Raw genomic sequence first — 19632 nt, forward strand, 5'->3', positions numbered from 1 at the left:
TAACATGTATATTTTTAACATGTTTATTTCATATTTTTGGCCACTGTAACATTACACAGTTTGAACAATACCACTGTTTGAATATAAGAAAATAAAACTAGTTTACTCAATTGATTATTTGGCGTACCACAAGATGGAGCCTGCATACTACCACAGTTTAAATATCATATTTAAACTGTGGTTTGGCGCCACAACCAAGTTGGTCGCAGAACTCGAGCAGAAGAGGGTAACCACCAATGCCTTGCCCATAAGTACTTAGGACACAGTTAACATCCTCCTTCATTCGGAAGGAGATAAACACGGGAACAACTGCTGACTCATGCACACATAACGCAGCGAGAGATTGGGAAATGCAAGTGGACCTAAGCCAGAGTCTTACATTCCCAACCGAAGTCGTAGTGACCAACATGCGGCCAGACTTGGTCCTCTGGTCCAATGCTTGTCAAGTGTCCTCATCGTTGAGTTAGCGGTCCATTGGGAAGATGCCATTGACGAGGCATACAAAAAGAAAAGGCTATGCCAACTTAGCAGCCGAAACAGAGAAGCGAGGCTGGAGCGTAAGGGTGCGCCCAGTATAGGTGGGCTGCAGAGGCTTTGTAGCCAGCTCCACCACAAGGCTCCTACAGGAGGTTGGAATCAAAGGCCAGGCCAAACGGAAGGCATCAAAGATATTGCCATTGTCGGAAAGAGACAGTATGGGCTGCGAAAAGACCACAGGGAGACACCAGTAAACACATACCCAGGCCTGATCAACCTGTGGAGGGTCAGCCTTGGATGAGGATGTATTGTGATAAAAGGCTAAAACACCCAATGAGTCAAAGGCACACAACTTATGATGTGTGGTTTGGCGACCCCCCTCGGGGTCAGTGCCAATCCCACTAAGAATATCACCAACCCCACTTAAAAAGATGTCCCTTCAGTATGTACTGATGTCATCAGGGATTGTAAGAATCAGTCAAATTAAGCAAAAAGCTGCTCTCGTCTGTAGACCCAAAACAAGAATATCAGTGTTTGTTTGTGGTGGCCTGCTATGAATAAATCTGGACCGCCAATAATAGATGTTTATGTGGACTCTTATTTTGAAACCTTTTACTTTAAGTGACACAACCGCTTCTGCCCATGTTACGATTTGCAGCTTGCTGTTGGTGCAAAAGTAATTTCGACTGAGTTTAAGAAATTTACCGTATTTTTCGTAGTATAAGTCGCCCCGGAGTATAAGTCGCACCGGCCGAAAATGCATAATAAAGAAGGAAAAAAACACACAAGTCGCACTGGAGTATAAGTCGCATTTTTTGGGGAAAACCCAACACCAAGAATAGACATTTGAAAGGCAATTTAAAATAAATAAAGAATAGTGAACAACAGGCTGAATAAGTGTACGTTATATGAGGCATGGTATGTTAACGTAACATATAATGGTAAGAGTCATTCAAATAACTATAACATATAGAACATGCTATACGTTTACCAAACAATCTGTCACTCCTAATCGCTAAATCCCATGAAATCTTATATGTCTAGTCTCTTACGTGAATGAGCTAAATATTATTTGATATTTTACGGTAATGTGTTAATAATTTCACACATAAATCGCTCCTGAGTATAAGTCGCACCCCCGGCCAAACTATGAAAAAAAACTGCGACTTATAGTCCGAAAAATACGGTATTTGAATTATAAAAAGTGTATGTGAGTTTTTTTTGAGGTTTTCATATCATTACAGTCAGATGACCGCTGTTTTTATTTAGTAGCTAGCATCGGTCTGCTAAATAGTTAGCTATTATGGCTAATTTGCACAGGCAGATCTAAGACTACAGTTTGACACAAATTATGTTATTTTAACAATACGTTGTACCGTATTTTTCGGAATATAAGTCACAGTTTTTTTCATAGTTTGGCTGTACACTTGTTCAGCCTGTTGTTCACTATTCTTTATTTATTTTAAATTGCCTTTCAAATGTCTATTCTTGGTGTTGGGTTTTATCAAATAAAATTTCCCCCAAAAATGCGACTTATATGTTTTTTTCCTTCTTTATTATGCATTTTCGGCAGGTGCGACTTATACTCCGGTGCGACTTATACTCCGAAAAATACGGTAGTTGTGTATTTCAGATACTAAAATGATTTTGAGTCAGTTATGTCCAGTTATCATAGTTTTCAGGGATCCCTGTCACACAGCCTGCAAGACGAGTACAGTCCTGTGGAGAAGACTGAAAATGATTAAAATGTTAGCTAATAAAACAGATTTTTGATTGATTCCCACTGTAAGAGAGGTATTAATAATATTATTATCGTGGTACACTGGCATTAGCTCTAAAACTGTTTCAGTGTACATAATGATATGATTATATTTAAATCATCATTTATTAACAATATTAGGTCAGTCAGATGTAATTTTATTTACAAATGAACATCAACACACTTCTGCTTCTAATAAAGCAATACATATGGGGCTGCATAACCCAAGTTCATGATTTTTTTTCTTCAGACTGGACAATGTGGAGCCCTGAATAGTTCAATATTTTAAGTACCCATCCAAAAGGGTACCGGTACTTGCATTATCTCAAAAGCTCAATAAATACGACGACGTCACCTTCTGTTGCCTGTCCGTCCTCAGTCCACCTCAGTGGACTGAGGACTGCTGTTATTATGAGCCCACGCGGTCTGGTCGGTGTTGTTGAGCAGATCCACCAGCAGTGAGACAAGCTTGCTGTCCTGGTTCTGGTGGGTGGCTGCGTTCCTGGGGTTGCTGAGGTTGCGCAGGAGCATGGCCTGAATAGACGTGCGCATCTCCCACAGAAGCTCCCACGTGTCGGCCGGCAGCTGACAGCGCACGAGCGAGCGCCCATAGAAGGACACCTCCACCGTGTTTCCACTTACTGCCATGTAGAAAAAAACAACATATTTAGGAGAAAATTGATAAGAGGATGGCATTCAAGCTGCGCTCACCTGTCTCATTGATGTCACAATCTGTGAGCAATAACAGGGCGAGTGGATGCACTGTGGACGAGTCGCGAATGAAAACGCAGTCGCTGGACTTGACAGCGCCAAAGAAGGTGAGCCATCGAGAAGGCAGCTCCTTGCTTCCTCTAAAAACCCACAAAAAACATGTTAGGGAATGGAACATTTAGTCTCAAATTTCTTTAAGAGCATGTCTCACTTGTTCACGGAGGAGCGGTGAAGCACGACTTGGCCACTAAGCGTGCGGAAAGACAGGCGGTTGGGACGGAAGCGCCCCCCTTGGTCCACAATGCCCTTCTTCACCTTCAAAGTTCACATTTTACACTTAATTCTGCATTTTGTCAATAACAGTTTTTAAATACCACTAAACCGCAATAAGTTGTTTATTTTTAGCTTGCAACTTTCACCTGACATCACAGTGTAAGCAGCTATCTTCTTTCAAGTTTTATTTTTAAATTGGTCTGTTTTTTGGTGTATTATTTAACGCTACAAACAATTGTGACAAAGTAGTACAGTAAGCTAACTTCACAAGAAGTTGTATTGCCTTTATGCTTGATTAGCTATGTCATTGTGCCTTTTCCAGGAATAGCTTTCTTCATGTAACTAATTGGTACTGCCTGATTCATCAGCGCATGTGATGCTGCAAACATAGCATGGACTTTCTGCCCCGCTACTACGGTTTTATGACTTTGAGTTGTAGAGAGTATTACAACAATACAAACATATGTGCAATTGAAGTGTTTGGACTTTGAAAATTATTTGTGAAAAATAATATAAGGGTACCTCAACTCGGAAAAAGAGGCTTATTTAGTTACGACTATGTAACCCTTAAATATGTCACCCAAGTTGCAAAGCTAAGATGAAAAGTGCAGCTTCAAATTTCAATAATGAACAATGTAGATGAATAAAATTTATTTTTAATGTGTTTTTAAATTAGAGGTGCCCAAAGTTGGGCTTGCGGGCCAACACCGGCCCGCCAAGTCGTTTTGTTTGGTCCGCCAAAGTTTATTACATATTCATACGCTTAAGCTCACACAATCATTTATTAGATGTCTGCAAGGCTAACAAGTTGCCATCTATCGAATGTGATGATCTCCACCACCTTAAATAATGGCTGTATGGGATTGAACTACTTATTGTGCAGCTGTACACTTAAGATCGCCGTGTTTGGCACATTTTCACTTTGGCCCTTGGAGGCAAAAAGTTTGGGCCCCCACAAAAATTGCCGTGAAGTAGGGAACCGAAGTGGCTGACTTGTGGCGCATGCGCTGACAGATCAGGAAGCTCTGGAAATTGGGCAGTAACAGGCCCCTTTACAGTTAAGAAATGCACGCGACAGCCTCTGTTTAAAAAATGCATGTTCACACATAGCCCAAACACTTCTATTCATATTTGTTCGTTATTTGCATTTAAGGCTATTAAGTAGGATATGATTTCATTCTACAAGGTTGTGGGTACCTGGATGAGGTTGGGGTAAAGTCCAGCCAGCAGCAGCGCTTTCAGAAGCTGCTCCTGCTTGCTGTGCTCGTTGAGGCGCGAAGAGTAACGCTGACACTCGTTAGCATGGGACACCAGCTGAGCCTCGCGGAGGTTGTCGCTGAACTGAGAAATCAAGCCTGCAGCACAGATAACAGAACATTTAATGCAACCTTTTGTGTGTGTGTGTGTTTGTCTGTATGCCGCATGATTTTCACTGACCATTGATGAATCGGAGGCTGGGCCTTGACAAGATGTTCATTTCTAGATAATCGTCTCTTTCCTCGCGGTCGCCCTCTTGCTGAAGCCGTCTCCATCCCAACACGGCTCGGCTGAACACTAAGTAGTCGCTACAGCTGGAGCCGCTCAGTTTGGCTTTGGCCTGATAAGAACCAAACCAATTGAGTAGTAGACAAAGACAACAATGTTTATGAGGTTGGATGTCTCCCTATGAACCTCACCTTGGTGACCAACGATCGGTTTTGCAGGCTGTTGTAGAAAGGATCCCGGGTCAGACAGGCGGCTATAGACAACATGGGTAGGACGCATCTGAACATTGTGCTCAGGACCAGAACTTTGCCCAGACGTGGGTCACATGACATGGAGGCCACACGCTCTCCTAAAGGTGTCAGCGTTTCGGACCTGTCAAGAACTCCTGAAGACAAAACATGAAAGAACCGTTTTAAATAAGTTCATACGTATTTGGGCTTTTTCGTCCATTTATAAAACGTGTTTTGGTTCGCTTTTAAGGGACTCAAGGATCACTTATCACACTTTTAAAGAATTATACAAATTGAAAAAAATATTGTGTTCATGATATTTCACAATCTAAAGTGTTGCACTTTTTAATCTAAAGTACTTACCATATTTTCCGGACTATAAGCAGGTAGGGCTGGGCGATATGGCCTTTTATTAATGTCTCTATATTTTTAGGCCATGTCACGATAGACGTGCTACGGTATTAGATGTAACAGCTAATTACAGCAAGAGTTAAGTTAGCTTTTACAACACCACTGTGATACGACACTAATTTGTACTGACTGAAAAACATTAACAATCATATTACAGTATCTGTAAAGTATTAGCCCACATTTCATGGTTTGTACACAGCTAAGGTAACCAGACAGCATATTGTAGTGGTACTAACACACATGGTGTGCTGCGTGTATCATGACCGATTTTAAAGCTACTCATTCGATGGACAGTTGTTCGTCTGGTTCAGCTGGCCTAGGATGTTGATTTTGTTTAAGCAATCCATTTATGTCAAAATAGTTTAGCTCCAAGTTCCATATTTGTAGAGTCAAAATCTCTTTCATTCCACTTTCCAGGCTTCCGTCTGCTCCAACGTCTCACTCTTCCTTCGTGCTTGCTTCTATAAGCAGCAGTATATTTAGCTTTAAAAGTATCAGGTTATAAATCCTCAATTGTTCAAAAATAGTTGTCTGTTACAAAGTCTGCCATTATTAGAAAAAACACTTGTTTGATTCCAGAAGTAGGAACACACACGTTGCCAGAAGTCTGATGTACGCTGCTATGGAAACAGAAATCAATGCACGTATAAAAATAATTCCCGGAAATGATCAAAATAATCCAAATACAGTACATATTGAACATGTTACATATTGTTATAAACGTGTCTGTTATAGACTTGCACTGTGTAAAACAATGCTGAAGGTTTTTGAAATTGTTTTAGAGGGCTTTGAAGGCTACAACGGTGACTCCAGTTAGCCTTGTCTTTCAAGCGTTTATCTTTAAAATCGTAAAAAAAAATAAAAAAAATACTTCTTGTCTCTAATGATTGTGAACGTTAGACAAAATAAAATAAATAGTAGTTCCCCTTTAAAAAAACGGTGCGCTCTATAGCTTGGGAAATACGATAATCTCAAAGATTTTTCTCCATCAATAAAATCTGACTATTAATGTTTTTTTCTTAAATTACATCTTTTTTACAGATTTATTTTGTCATTTTTTAATGTAATAATGAAATGCTTCTCATTAGAAATATGTTTCTTGTTTTATTTTCAAATATGCATTATTTTTAGTTAATCTACTTGGATTTTTTTATTATAAATGTATTTTTTTTTTTTACACTGAAACAGAAAAAATTATAATTTCAACATAAAAACTTTTAACTCAAGTACAATTCAGATGGATATTAATGACAAAACAATCGATAGCACTTACCGATGTCTTGCAGAGTTTGGACAGCGTCTGCCACCGCTCCCTTCTCTGGGCTGTCTAACACTTGCGATAAGAAGTCTACAGCCTCCAAAGACACAATAAGATGCATCAATCAGAGTCCATGATGGGCTAACGGTATTTAAAAAAAAAAAAATTAACAAGTCTCTTCAGGTACCTTGCATTTTGGACTGTGAATCTTGGCCTGAACCACCAGGTTCTCCAGGGGAATGCGCAGGATCTCCGGAATGGGGAAAAGGGTCATAGAGTCCAGATGTTTTCGTGGGAACAGATGATACGACTGCCCCGGTTGACAGCGCCCAGCTCTTCCTTTTCTTTGGGTGACATTGGATTGAGATATCCACACCGTGTCCAGACAAGACACCTAAAGGGTAATCAAGAAGAGTGATTTTACGAAATGAACCCAGCAAAGTCCAAAACAGCCATGCATTTTTGTAGGCTTTACTTTAGTGCGTGGGTCGTAACTATGCTCTTTGTGGGTTCCTGCATCCACAACATGCACAATATCATCTATGGTGATGGAGGTCTCGGCTATATTGGTGGCCAGAACAATTTTCCTTCGGCCATCTTGGGGGTGCTGGAACACCGCCTGCTGATCTGCCACTGATAAACTAGAGTGCACTGAAACAAAAAATTGTTAACGTGGAGGTCATTAAAATGTGTGTCTTCAAAGACAGATATTTGTGGTCTTACGCGGCAGGATCATCTGAGAGCCAAAGGAAAAGTGCGGCTTCATCTCGAGCAGCTGCTGAACGGTCCTAATGTCCTGCCACCCGGGCAGGAAACACAACACTGCACCTATAGAAGGGCGCACAGTTGTTATCTAAAATTTTAATGCAAGCGGAAAGCCAGAGAGTGACTTTGGTACCTGGTTGTCCATGTCTGTCAATGTGTTCAATGACATCAGCAACAAGATCCAGATCTGGAGAGGCCTCATCGCTCTTTTCAACAGGCAAGCGGCGCCCCATTTCTCTCAGGACGTCCTCCAAATATTTCTCTTGAACAGGATGCATGAATCCAGGAACCTTCACAATAACACAGTCCCCGAAATAGCGAGCCAGCCGCTGGTTGTCTCCGGTGGCGCTCATTAGCACCACGCGCAGGTCAGGGTTTTTTTTCATGCTAGAGCGCAACAGTGCCAGCAGCAGGTCTGTGTTGACGTCACGCTCGTGCACCTCGTCCACCACCACGTGGCTTATTCCCTTCAGAGTGGGGTTGGACCGCAGCTTCCTCAGCAGGACGCCGACTGTAAGGAAGAGCAAGGCTCCGGCGCTCTGTTCTGGTGGTCTGCTTTCCAGTCTCACCTATGAAATGGGATAATGTGTATTGATTATAGTTTAATTGGGACAATTGAGGCAAAATGGAGTGATCTGGTTAATTTAGGGCCAGTCTCATTACACCCATCGTTCTACTTTTTAACCCAAGTATCCCTACAATTTGCGCATGAGGGTAGTGGTGTCCCGATTACTCTTTGCATATAGCAGTAGTTGGCATAACGAGGACTAGGGGGTATGAATCTAGCCCTTCAGACCGAGGGATTCCAGATGCTGACTCACCCAGGTAGGGCCAGAGAAAATTCCCCAAATTCTGCATATGTTATAAAATACATTACATGTTAGTTTGTAACGTTAGCCAGCCACGCTAACTGAAATTAGGCTAAAAGAATGAAAAAGCTTGTAAATGTGAAAACATTGACGTTCCATGCCTTTATAAATTCACAATAGGCAACAGTAGTCAATGGCGGCTTCTTTGCCGTGTAGTTATTCATTTATTCATCAGCCGAAGCATGATGGAGTGAGTACTTGAAATAATTTAATAATCAGATAGAAATACAATTATTTCAAGTACTCACTCCAGAAACATGTGAAAACCTATATTAAAATCATAGGGAAGGATGTAAATTACTACCTACCTGATATCCCACAGAGCGTTGGAGAGCAGGGCCCATCTCCTGGACAACGCGATGGGCGACCGACACAGCACTGATCCGGCGAGGTTGGGTCACCAAGATGTTGCACTGGGCCCCCTGCCCTGCCATCACGCGCTCCTCCAGGAGGAATCGTGGGATCCGTGTGGTTTTGCCGCATCCGGTCTCTCCGGCAATCACTACCACCCTGGAAGATTGCACGGCCGAGATGACGCGCTGCCGATGGCTGTCGACTGGCAGCGCCACGCTCAGGCCGGGGGAGGCGCTCTTCCACTTGTCCTGCAGGTGGTCGTTGAGGTACTGGACCTCCTGTGGAGACAGCGGCCTGTATGGCTTTCCTGTGATGGCGTCTATCACCAAGTTGTCTTCCTCCTCTGCTACCAGCTCTTCTCTCTCTTCCTCACAGAGTTTCTGCACCTCTGCATCTACTGGGTACTGCCAAGAAGACATCACAAAAACATAATTAGGTTAAACTACCAGTAGAGTGGAAAACAAATTGCCTCTATATTGAAGCTATTATCATATATATCTGATTTATGACACCTAAAGACTTCCAAAGTTTACAAATAAATAGATTTGATCAAAATAATGTAAATCTCATAGAGGTTTCAAAGCTATTTTCAGAGATAGAGGAAGCTAATTAGTGATTGCGTGACGTCGCATTAGGAACCAAAGATCCCTTCCAAATCAAGAACAATGCTAATCAAGCAGACTTTGTGAGAGCCAACGATTACTTTGGGAAAATTATATTTTTGAGCCCGAACACAAAGAGGATGAGCAATAAGTTTTAGAAGCCGAATGCTACCCAGCGGATGCAACTTTATTGTGACACTAGCATCCGCAGCATTGCCCGGTGCTAAACATACAAACTAACAATTTTAAACCATAATAAAACAAACACTAATATTTCTTGCTGGGATGCCGACCAACAGGATGCTCACATAATCCTGTTTAGATGAAGAATTAATCGCAATCCTCACGGAGGGTTAAAAATAAGTTCCCGCAGGAATCGTCTTTTGAGGTCTTTTTCGTCATCTTGCGGGGATGTGAAAGTTGACCAACCTGTCAGACAATGGCCACATTTGTCTACTACCAGGTGAGAGATGCATGAATTATAATTTAGAATGTATTTTTAGTAAGTTTGAGTAGTAGAAGTAGAAGAAGCGCTCGGCTTACAGTGTGTCAACAACAACAGCGTAAGCTAACATTAGCTCACTGCTACCAATGCGCGGCTAAAATAGTCCATCTGCGTTGGCTCTCATAATAACAATATCACTCATATTTGGTTAATAATCAGGTCGCAACATGTAAATGGAGTATGGTTCGCGCTTTCTAGATGTTTTTTAGAGAAAGCGCAGCAGAGCACTTTCAATCTGTTGACTCAATTGTTAGCTATTAATCTTCAATTTTGAATGCATAAAAAAGCGAAGCACATGTGTTCTTGACTTACATAAGGATTGTGAATGATAAACACAACATCTCTTTCCATTTTTTGCGTGTTTCTAGTATGACTGATCTGATAACATGGTCAGAGTGCAGAAGTGTTACTCTAGTGATCTCCAAAAATAGCTGAAAGTATAGCATAATTTTAATGGCTAACTGAATTTGTGGCATTTTGTGATCTTTAAACAGTGTTTTCACATACTTTGACGGGTTGTAAATACAATTGGATATGGTTTAATGCAGTGGTCCCCAACCTTTTTGGAACTGCGGATCGGCCAATGCTTGACAATTTTACCACGGACCAAGGAGGGGGGGGTGTAATAATAAACGTGAATCCACTGTGTACTGAGCCCATTACATAAATAAAAAATCACGTGGAAAAAGAACCAGCAATTCCACACTTCTTTCTTTATGAATGTTATTTTTCAACACTTGAAATAAAGTTGCCAGTTTGAACCGTCAGATAAGCCTCCTGCATGTTTGTGTGCCCGAGACTCACAAGCTCTCCTCCTCTCCTCTCCCTCACCTCCCTTGGTTGGCGACCGCTGCCCTAACCTCGCTGATTTTGGTTGTTACGGTAACGTTTACATGCCTTCAAGATATAAGATGCAGATACAACATTAAAAACTACCGTAATATAAAGTGCACGAGAATTTTAACTCACCGTAACACTAAATCAATGGGAGCCCTGAGCTTGTTTCTCTGCAACGAGACGGTCCTAACTGGGTGTAAAGGGAGACAAAGACACCCGAAGTGTGTTGCTTATGTCTAGTCTGCTTCGTTGTTTTGTTTTGTTGGCTGTCACTGCAGAAAATCCCGCTTCACACAGATAGGATGTCGGAAATGGCGACAGGGTTTTCAGTGCTGTGGTGGCGATCTCGGGGTATTCTGCCATGACTTTAATCCAGAACATTGTTGTCGCAAACACACTTTTAAGGCGATCTCCAGCAGTTGATCTTCTTCTTTCAGACATGCTGGATTCAAATAGGTTTGTTGACAAATGGGTCGCTGATCCATTCCTCTGCAGTTTGTGGGTCCTTTGAAGTTGGGAAGTAGCGCTCGAACTCTTTTAAAAGCGCAGACAGGTGATCCTGCACCAGCTTGGTGAACGAAGGTGCAGGCTCAGTCTCACACAAAATCCCCGCTAATGTTTGAGAGCATGTTATGCAGAGCGGGTTTGGTGCGTGGGAATCACCTGTTGCGATAAATCCCTATTTCAAGTAGGACTCCTGGTATTGTCTGTTAAAAGCTTTCTTTTTGTTGAAAGACGTAGGCTGTTCTTCTTTCTCTTTACTGTGCCTTTTCCCCTTCACAAAAAAAACTTTCCAAAGACATCTGTTTTTTTTACTAATTTTGCTAGCTGGGTTACATTTTTGCGCTCGAGTTACCAAGATATAACCGAGAGAATCTGGTCATTTTTCAAAATAAAATACTTTTCAAAATAGAAGATCGTTCGGGCTCAGATTAAATAAAACAGAAATAACTAATTATTTATTGTGCGGCCTTGTACCAATCGATCCACGGACCGGCACCGGGCCGCGGCTTGGGGACTACTGGTTTAATGGATACAATGAATCACAATTAAGCATATAAAGTCTACTTGTTTTTCCACTCTACTGGTACTGACAAAATATTGGGGCTGCTATCGTTGCAGTGGAAATAAACAACTATCTTCAACATACCTGTGCGAGATAGTCTCTCATACGTTCCTTCAGGTAGTCCGGGACTTGCACCTGAAGAGGACGCCGCCCACTCTCTGCTGCTTCCCTCACCTTTCCCCTGTGGTACCCGGCATGAGTGAGTGGATTGTTGTTCTTATCTAGAAGCTGGAGCTCCTACACAGGATGACATGTGATGCAATCTACAGTTCCATCAAACGTGAGAGAAGACCGGGGCTCCTCACCTTCAGTTGCATGCAGGCAAGGGCCGCTGCCCGCTTCTTTGCTTCAAACTTGTTCCTCGCCCTTGCTGTGAAAGTCATTTCCTGCGGCCAGCGCAGGGTCAGCTCACAACTTTTGAGCTTCCCTCCTGTTATGTTGTACTCTATCTGCTCCTTTCATCAAAATATAATGAGTAACACAGCATTCATAAGCCGGATGGCTAGCTAGGAATGCTACATACTTTGGTTGTGTTACCGCCAATGGCCACCTGCACCACCTTGTTTAACAGATTTACGGGAGAAGGGAAGAGAGAAAGAGCTTTGGCAAAATCAGACGTGCTTTCGGGGAGAGGTGGCGCCAATTCTGTTGTAGAATCTTGGACCGAGCCAGTCCGGGGGTCTGCATCTACATCATAGAGAGATGATTTCACTCCTCGGCTGGAGCTCCTTCTGGGAAGCTGATTATTTGGGCCGATCACACCCATTTCCTGCGCAGGAACGTGATAGTTAATGGTGACGGCGCTATAAGGCATACTTGCCAACCCTCCCGATTTTCCCGGGAGACTCCCGAATTTCAGTGCCCCTCCCGAAAATCTCCCGGGGCAACCATTCTCCCGAATTTCTCCCGATATCCACCCGGACAACAATATTGGGGCCGTGCCTTAAAGGCACTGCCTTTAGCGTCCTCTCTCACTTGAAACATTCACCCCTTAATGCTGTCCAGGCATCCGCTTTTCCACCATATATACAGCGTGCCGGCCCAGTCACATAGTAATGTAGCGTTGGACGGGTTTAACAATGGTCTTTACTTGAAGATGTCAAGAAATGCTGACACGTTGTATGATCTTTTAACTGTTTTAATGATGACGCTAATTTCGCACGCACGCAAGGCATACTTGCTCAAGAGCCATACATGTCACACTGACGGTGGCCGTATAAACAACTTTAACACCGTTACTAATATGCGCCACACTGTCAACCCACACCAAACAAGAATGACAAACACATTTCGGGAGAACATCCGCACCGTAACACAACATAAACACAACAGAACAAATACCCAGAACCCCTTGCAGCACTAACTCTTCCGGGATGCTACAACATCATCTACGGCTTTTGGAGCTCAGTGCACAACTGCACACACAACAAGAAGGAGACGAAGCAGAAGAACGAAGAAGAGACATGGCGACGACGAGTAAGAAGAAATACGCTTGCAAGTAGGGCTGGGCGATATATCGATATACTCGATATATCGCGGGTTTGTCTCTGTGCGATATAGAAAATGACTATATTGTGATATTCGAGTATATGTTCTTACATAGTTGCTTTTAGCTGCGGGCGTAACACCACATGCCTTTCTCACTCTTTCTTGTCTCTCCTTCTCAGAGACTTAAAAAACAAGCGCACCTTCTTACATACCTCACGCGTGCAATGTCACACGCCCTCCCCGAGCAGAGAAGTAGCGACATGGGTAACATTAGCTGTGATGCTAACGGTGCGTTGAGAGTGGTAATACAAGAGAGAGAAGGTGCGAATCTGGTAACAAATGGAGGAATAATTAATTCCCAAGAAAAACAGCACAGGGTCCATCGTCTGGCGGTGGTTTGGCTTCAAGCGGGAATATGTTGAACAAGTATGCGGCAAAAGCGTTGCCACAAAAAGTAGCAGCACTGCTAATTTGTAGCATCATTTGAAAAGTCACCCGCTAGAGAATGAAGAGTGCTTGAAACTTTGCAGGTCAACATCTCCGTTCGGTGCCACACCCACCAAATGCCGAAGCAACTATTTCCAGATCAACACTGCATGAAAAAAAAAATCAACAACAGAAGGCAATAACGTTCGCAGGAACCTACCACAGAACGAAGGACATATACTATTTTAGTTCCTATTATGCAGCTCATTTTTATTCGACAGTTTTTGAAATATCTTGTGTGACATCATGCACAAAAGTGCACTTTATTTTTTTTAGGGACGGCGTGGCGCAGTGGAAGAATGGCCGTGCGCGACCCGAGGGTCAATCCCCACCTAGTACCAACCTCGTCATGTCCGTTGTGTCCTGAGCAAGACACTTCACCCTTGCTCCTGATGGGTGCTGGTTAGCGCCTTGCATGGCAGCTCCCTCCATCAGTGTGTGAATGTGTGTGTGAATGGGTAAATGTGGAAGTAGTGTCAAAGCGCTTTGAGTACCTTGAAGGTAGAAAAGCGCTATACAAGTACAACCCATTTATCATTTATCATTTAATCTATTGTAGTGGCGTTCTGTACAAAAAGTGCACTTTAATTTAGTGTTGTTTTGATATGTCATCTTAGTGACATCATGCACAAAAGTGCACTAATAGCTTGTTTTAAAATGTCTCTGACAATCCTGCACTTTGTTTTGGAAATGACATGAATGTTTGTGCCACTGCTTAATAACTGGTTAATAAATAGTTTTGCTAAATTGACTTGTGATTTCCCTCTCTGCATGAAAGCTTAAAATGAGCATATATTAATGCAGTATGAACAAGAATGTTTTAATGTAGACACATAGAATCATCCTACTGGTGTGATTATATGCATCAAGTGTTAATTCAAGGCTAAGGCAAAATATCGCAACATATATCGTGTATCGTGACATGGCCCAAAAATATCGAGATATTAATAAAAGGCCATATCGCCCAGCCCTATTTGCAAGTTCCAAAATAATTGGAAAAAATAATTGTATTTCATCCAGGACAGCTCGAAGGGGAAGGGGCATGCTGCCAACACCCCCACCCCTTCCCCCGAATTCGGAGGTCTCAAGGTTGGCAAGCATGCTATAAGGTGAACACTTTTATCAAATCTTACTTTGAGCTGTTGGCAAGCAGCAGCCGCAGCAAATCTCTCTGCATCTACTTTCCTGGAGGCGAAACCTTCTTTCTCAAACTCGCAGGGCCAAAGTACGGTAACAGTGGCTTTCTACACAAAAAAGCAACACCACATGTAACGCGACAATTCAACAGGCCAAGTTGTGGTTAGCGTTCTTGCCTTGACGCCCTGTTCCTCGGTGCAGGTGTACTGGATGAACTGAGACAGGTCGCTGACTCCCAATGAGCGAGAAACCGTGTTGTGTAGGAGACCTTTAGGGTCCGGAAAGTCATCCAGCAAGTTGGAGTTAATGTTCTCTAATGAGTAAACAGAAAGTCATACATATGACGTCAGAAAAACATTACGTCACGCAAATTAAGTTGCGATGATGCCCTTGACATGTGAAGCTAACAGATTGTAGCTAGCATGGCCCTCTCACTCACCTTGTTCATATTGGATATGTGACACGCTATAACCCCTAAAGCTCGCGGTAGGAGTCCGACACCACCGCATGTGCCTGCCCCAGTTTGAGGCCGTTGGTCCTCCCGTTTGAAGACATTTGCTGAGGCGACACAGCCCTCTCAAACACACGAGTAAAGCACCGGGTTGCGCCATCTTTGAATTACAAAATATCTTCATCGTCGGTGTGGCGGCAGCGGCGCCACGACGGTGCCAACAGCGCCTCCTCTGGCAGGAGATCAACATAACAACGCACTATAAAGCTGCCACGTGGACGTATTGTCATCTTTTTGGGATTGTTCGCAATATGTTAGGATGTTGATATTTAATCTGTGTCATTTATATTGCTAAACATGATGTGACTGACCAAGTTAAACTATTCAATAAAGGGAACATAAATGTGTTCCATTAAAAGTCAAACAGTACCACTAGATAGCAGCATTGTAGTTTTACAGCTGACCTGACTCCGCTCAAGATGGTCCCACTATGGACTGGACTCTCACTATTATGTTAGATCCACTATGGACTGGACTCTCACTATTATGTTAGATCCACTATGGACTGGACTCTCACTATTACGTTAGATCCACTATAGACTGGACTCTCACTATTATGTTAGATCCACTATGGACTGGACTCTCACTATTACGTTAGAACCATTATAGACTGGACTCTCACTATTATGTTAGATCCACTATGGACTGGACTCTCACTATTACGTTAGATCCACTATAGACTGGACTCTCACTATTATGTTAGATCCACTATGGACTGGGCTCTCACTATTATGTTAGATCCACTATTGACTGGACTCTCACTATTATGTTAGATCCACTATGGACTAGACTCTCACTATTATGTTAGATCCACTATGGACTGGACTCTCACTGTGGACTCTCACTATTATGTTAGATCCACTATGGACTGGACTCTCACTATTATGTTAGATCCACTATGGACTGGACTCTCACTATTATGTTAGATCCACCATGGACTGGACTCTCACTACTATGTTAGATCCACTATGGACTGGACTCTCACTATTATGTTAGATCCACTATGGACTAGACTCTCACTATTATGTTAGATCCACTATGGACTGGACTCTCACTATGGACTCTCACTATTATGTTAGATCCACTATGGACTGGACTCTCACTATTATGTTAGATCCACTATGGACTGGACTCTCACTATTATGTTAGATCCACTATGGACTAGACTCTCACTATTATGTCAGATCCACTAAGGACTGTACTCTCACTATTATGTCAGATCCACTATGGACTGGACTCTCACTATTATGTTAGATCCACTATGGACTGGACTCTCACTATTATGTTGGATCCACTATGGACTGGACTCTCACTATTATGTTAGAATCCACTATGGACTGGACTCTCACTATTATGTTGGATCCACTATGGACTGGACTCTCACTATTATGTTAGATCCACTATGGACTGGACTCTCACTATTATGTTGGATCCACTTTGGACTGGACTCTCACTATTATGTTAGATCCACTATGGACTGGACTCTCACTATTATGTTAGATCCACTATGGACTGGACTCTCACTATTATGTTAGATCCACTATGGACTGGACTCTCACTATTATGTTAGATCCACCATGGACTGGACTCTCACTATGGACTCTCACTACTATGTTAGATCCACTATGGACTGGACTCTCACTATTATGTTAGATCCACTATGGACTAGACTCTCACTATTATGTTAGATCCACTATGGACTGGACTCTCACTATGGACTCTCACTATTATGTTAGATCCACTATGGACTGGACTCTCACTATTATGTTAGATCCACTATGGACTAGACTCTCACTATTATGTCAGATCCACTATGGACTGTACTCTCACTATTATGTCAGATCCACTATGGACTGGACTCTCACTATTATGTTAGATCCACTATGGACTGGACTCTCACTATTATGTTGGATCCACTATGGACTGGACTCTCACTATTATGTTAGAATCCACTATGGACTGGACTCTCACTATTATGTTGGATCCACTATGGACTGGACTCTCACTATTATGTTAGATCCACTATGGACTGGACTCTCACTATTATGTTGGATCCACTTTGGACTGGACTCTCACTATTATGTTAGATCCACTATGGACTGGACTCTCACTATTATGTTGGATCCACTATGGACTGGACTCTCACTATTATGTTAGATCCACTATGGACTGGACTCTCACTATTATGTTAGATCCACTATGGACTGGACTCTCACTATTATGTTGGATCCACTATGGACTGGACTCTCACTATTATGTTAGATCCACTATGGACTGGACTCTCACTATTATGTTAGATCCACTATAGACTGGACTCTCACTATTATGTTAGATCCACTATGGACTGGACTCTCACTATTATGTTAGATCCACTATGGACTGGACTCTCGCTATTATGTTAGATCCACTATGGACTGGACTCTCACTATTATGTTAGATCCACCATGGACTGGACTCTCACTATGGACTCTCACTACTATGTTAGATCCACTATGGACTGGACTCTCACTATTATGTTAGATACACTATGGACTAGACTCTCACTATTATGTTAGATCCACTATGGACTGGACTCTCACTATGGACTCTCACTATTATGTTAGATCCACTATGGACTAGACTCTCACTATTATGTCAGATCCATTATGGACTGGACTCTCACTATTATGTTAGATCCACTATGGACTGGACTCTCACTATTATGTTGGATCCACTATGGACTGGACTCTCACTATTATGTTAGAATCCACTATGGACTGGACTCTCACTATTATGTTGGATCCACTATGGACTGGACTCTCACTATTATGTTAGATCCACTATGGACTGGACTCTCACTATTATGTTGGATCCACTTTGGACTGGACTCTCACTATTATGTTAGATCCACTATGGACTGGACTCTCACTATTATGTTGGATCCACTATGGACTGGACTCTCACTATTATGTTAGATCCACTATGGACTGGACTCTCACTATTATGTTAGATCCACTATGGACTGGACTCTCACTATTATGTTGGATCCACTATGGACTGGACTCTCACTATTATGTTAGATCCACTATGGACTGGACTCTCACTATTATGTTAGATCCACTATGGACTGGACTCTCACTATTATGTTGGATCCACTATGGACTGGACTCTCACTATTATGTTGGATCCACAATGGACTGGACTCTCACTATTATGTTGGATCCACTATGGACTGAACTCTCACTATTATGTTAGATCCACTGTGGACTGGACTCTCACTATTATGTTAGATCCACTGTGGACTGGACTCTCACTATTATGTTAGATCCACTCGACGTCCATTGCACCGGTCGCCCCTGGGGGGCACATCTGCGGTCCTCTCCAAGGTTTCTCATTGTCCCATTGGGTTGAGTTTTTCCTTGCCCTGATGTGGGATCTGAACCGAGGATGTCGTTGTGGCTTGTGCAGCCCTTTGAGACACTTGTGATTTAGGGCTATATAAATAAACATTGATTGACATTGATTGATACAGTATGTTACAACGAGGTATAATTATGGTAGTAGAATTGTCTCACATCAACTTATATATATCAATATGTGATTCGAAATATAAAATAAAAAGAACATATAAAACACATACAGAAGTAGTAAAATAAAATAAAACAACCTCAATGTAAATACTAATTTATAATAATAGTATTTTAAAATGATTTTGAGTTGAGTTTGAGTTTATTTGGAACATGCATGCATACAACATCACAATTTCCAGTTTCTCTAAGCAGAGCTTATTTAATCCTACCCCTTTTCCTTTGCATAAAAGTTGCTAAATCTTTTGTTCACTTCCTGTTCTCAATTTATTCACAACATACTCCATAAGTAATAACAATTTAAAAAAATAAAGAAATAAAGAATAATTAGTGAAGTAAGTTATATTTCATATGGTGAGATGAGATTTTAATGAAATGTATTTTATTAATTAATTTTATATTACAATATTTATTGTGACTATCCTAGATTTTGATTTGTTTAGCACTGATGAAGATTGTGTAAGTAGCTTGTGGTTAGTACATTTGTATTTGTCCGAATACATTTTTATAATGATATGAAATTGAAAAATAATATAGTTTAAAAAATGTTTTTTTTTCTTTTTTAGTTCCTAATAACTCCGGTGTTCCTGCATGTGTAGTACAAGCACGTTGACAACGAGAAAGGACTTCTAACAAAAGCTTGAGCACTATAGAAATTAATTAAGATTTTTTTTTAATTTAGATAAGTAAACATCTCTGAGAGAAGTCCAGCATGCCTTGAGGGTGACATGCTCTATTTCCTGCATGGGAAAAGAAGGAAAGGAGTTCACACCTGGAAATATCTCATCACTGTTCCTCATGCTGGCGGTCCATGCATGAGAACCAAAGGGTACGCCTTGGCT

General features: G+C 41.9%; 1 protein-coding gene across 2 annotated transcripts; it reads right to left on the reverse strand.

The window, feature by feature from the left end:
- Positions 1–2373: 2373 nt before the first annotated feature.
- Positions 2374–15360, reverse strand: dhx30 (DEAH (Asp-Glu-Ala-His) box helicase 30). Of its 2 annotated transcripts, none has more exons than XM_061979305.2 (18): positions 15153–15360; positions 14890–15026; positions 14710–14820; positions 12126–12371; positions 11908–12051; positions 11687–11839; positions 8547–8996; positions 7503–7938; positions 7328–7432; positions 7080–7255; positions 6792–6998; positions 6620–6701; positions 4897–5090; positions 4658–4817; positions 4418–4575; positions 3159–3262; positions 2948–3087; positions 2374–2877 (listed from the first exon to the last, which is right to left on the reverse strand). In XM_061979305.2, the coding sequence occupies exons 1-18, from the start codon at positions 15346–15348 to the stop codon at positions 2612–2614; spliced, it is 3465 nt and encodes a 1154-aa protein (XP_061835289.1). In that variant the 5' UTR covers positions 15349–15360; the 3' UTR covers positions 2374–2611. The 2 variants fall into 2 exon arrangements, with proteins under 2 accessions (XP_061835289.1, XP_061835288.1); XM_061979304.2 differs by having other exon boundaries at positions 11908–12057; positions 15153–15359.
- Positions 15361–19632: the final 4272 nt, after the last annotated feature.

Source organism: Nerophis lumbriciformis, linkage group LG19 (assembly GCF_033978685.3).
Source record: "Nerophis lumbriciformis linkage group LG19, RoL_Nlum_v2.1, whole genome shotgun sequence".
Taxonomy (NCBI): Eukaryota; Metazoa; Chordata; class Actinopteri; order Syngnathiformes; family Syngnathidae; genus Nerophis; species Nerophis lumbriciformis.

What these genes read in the sequence shown, in the direction of transcription:
- dhx30 (XM_061979304.2), bottom strand. Translation starts at nt 15,348, where the DNA reads ATGAAGATATTTTGTAATTCAAAGATGGCGCAACCCGGTGCTTTACTC. An exon ending in CAGCCTCCGATTCATCAATG is followed by an intron (nt 4,576 to 4,657) that starts GTCAGTGAAAAT and finishes TCTGTGCTGCAG; the next exon opens with GCTTGATTTCTCAGTTCAGC. An exon ending in CACCGCTCCTCCGTGAACAA is followed by an intron (nt 3,088 to 3,158) that starts GTGAGACATGCT and finishes GTGGGTTTTTAG; the next exon opens with AGGAAGCAAGGAGCTGCCTT.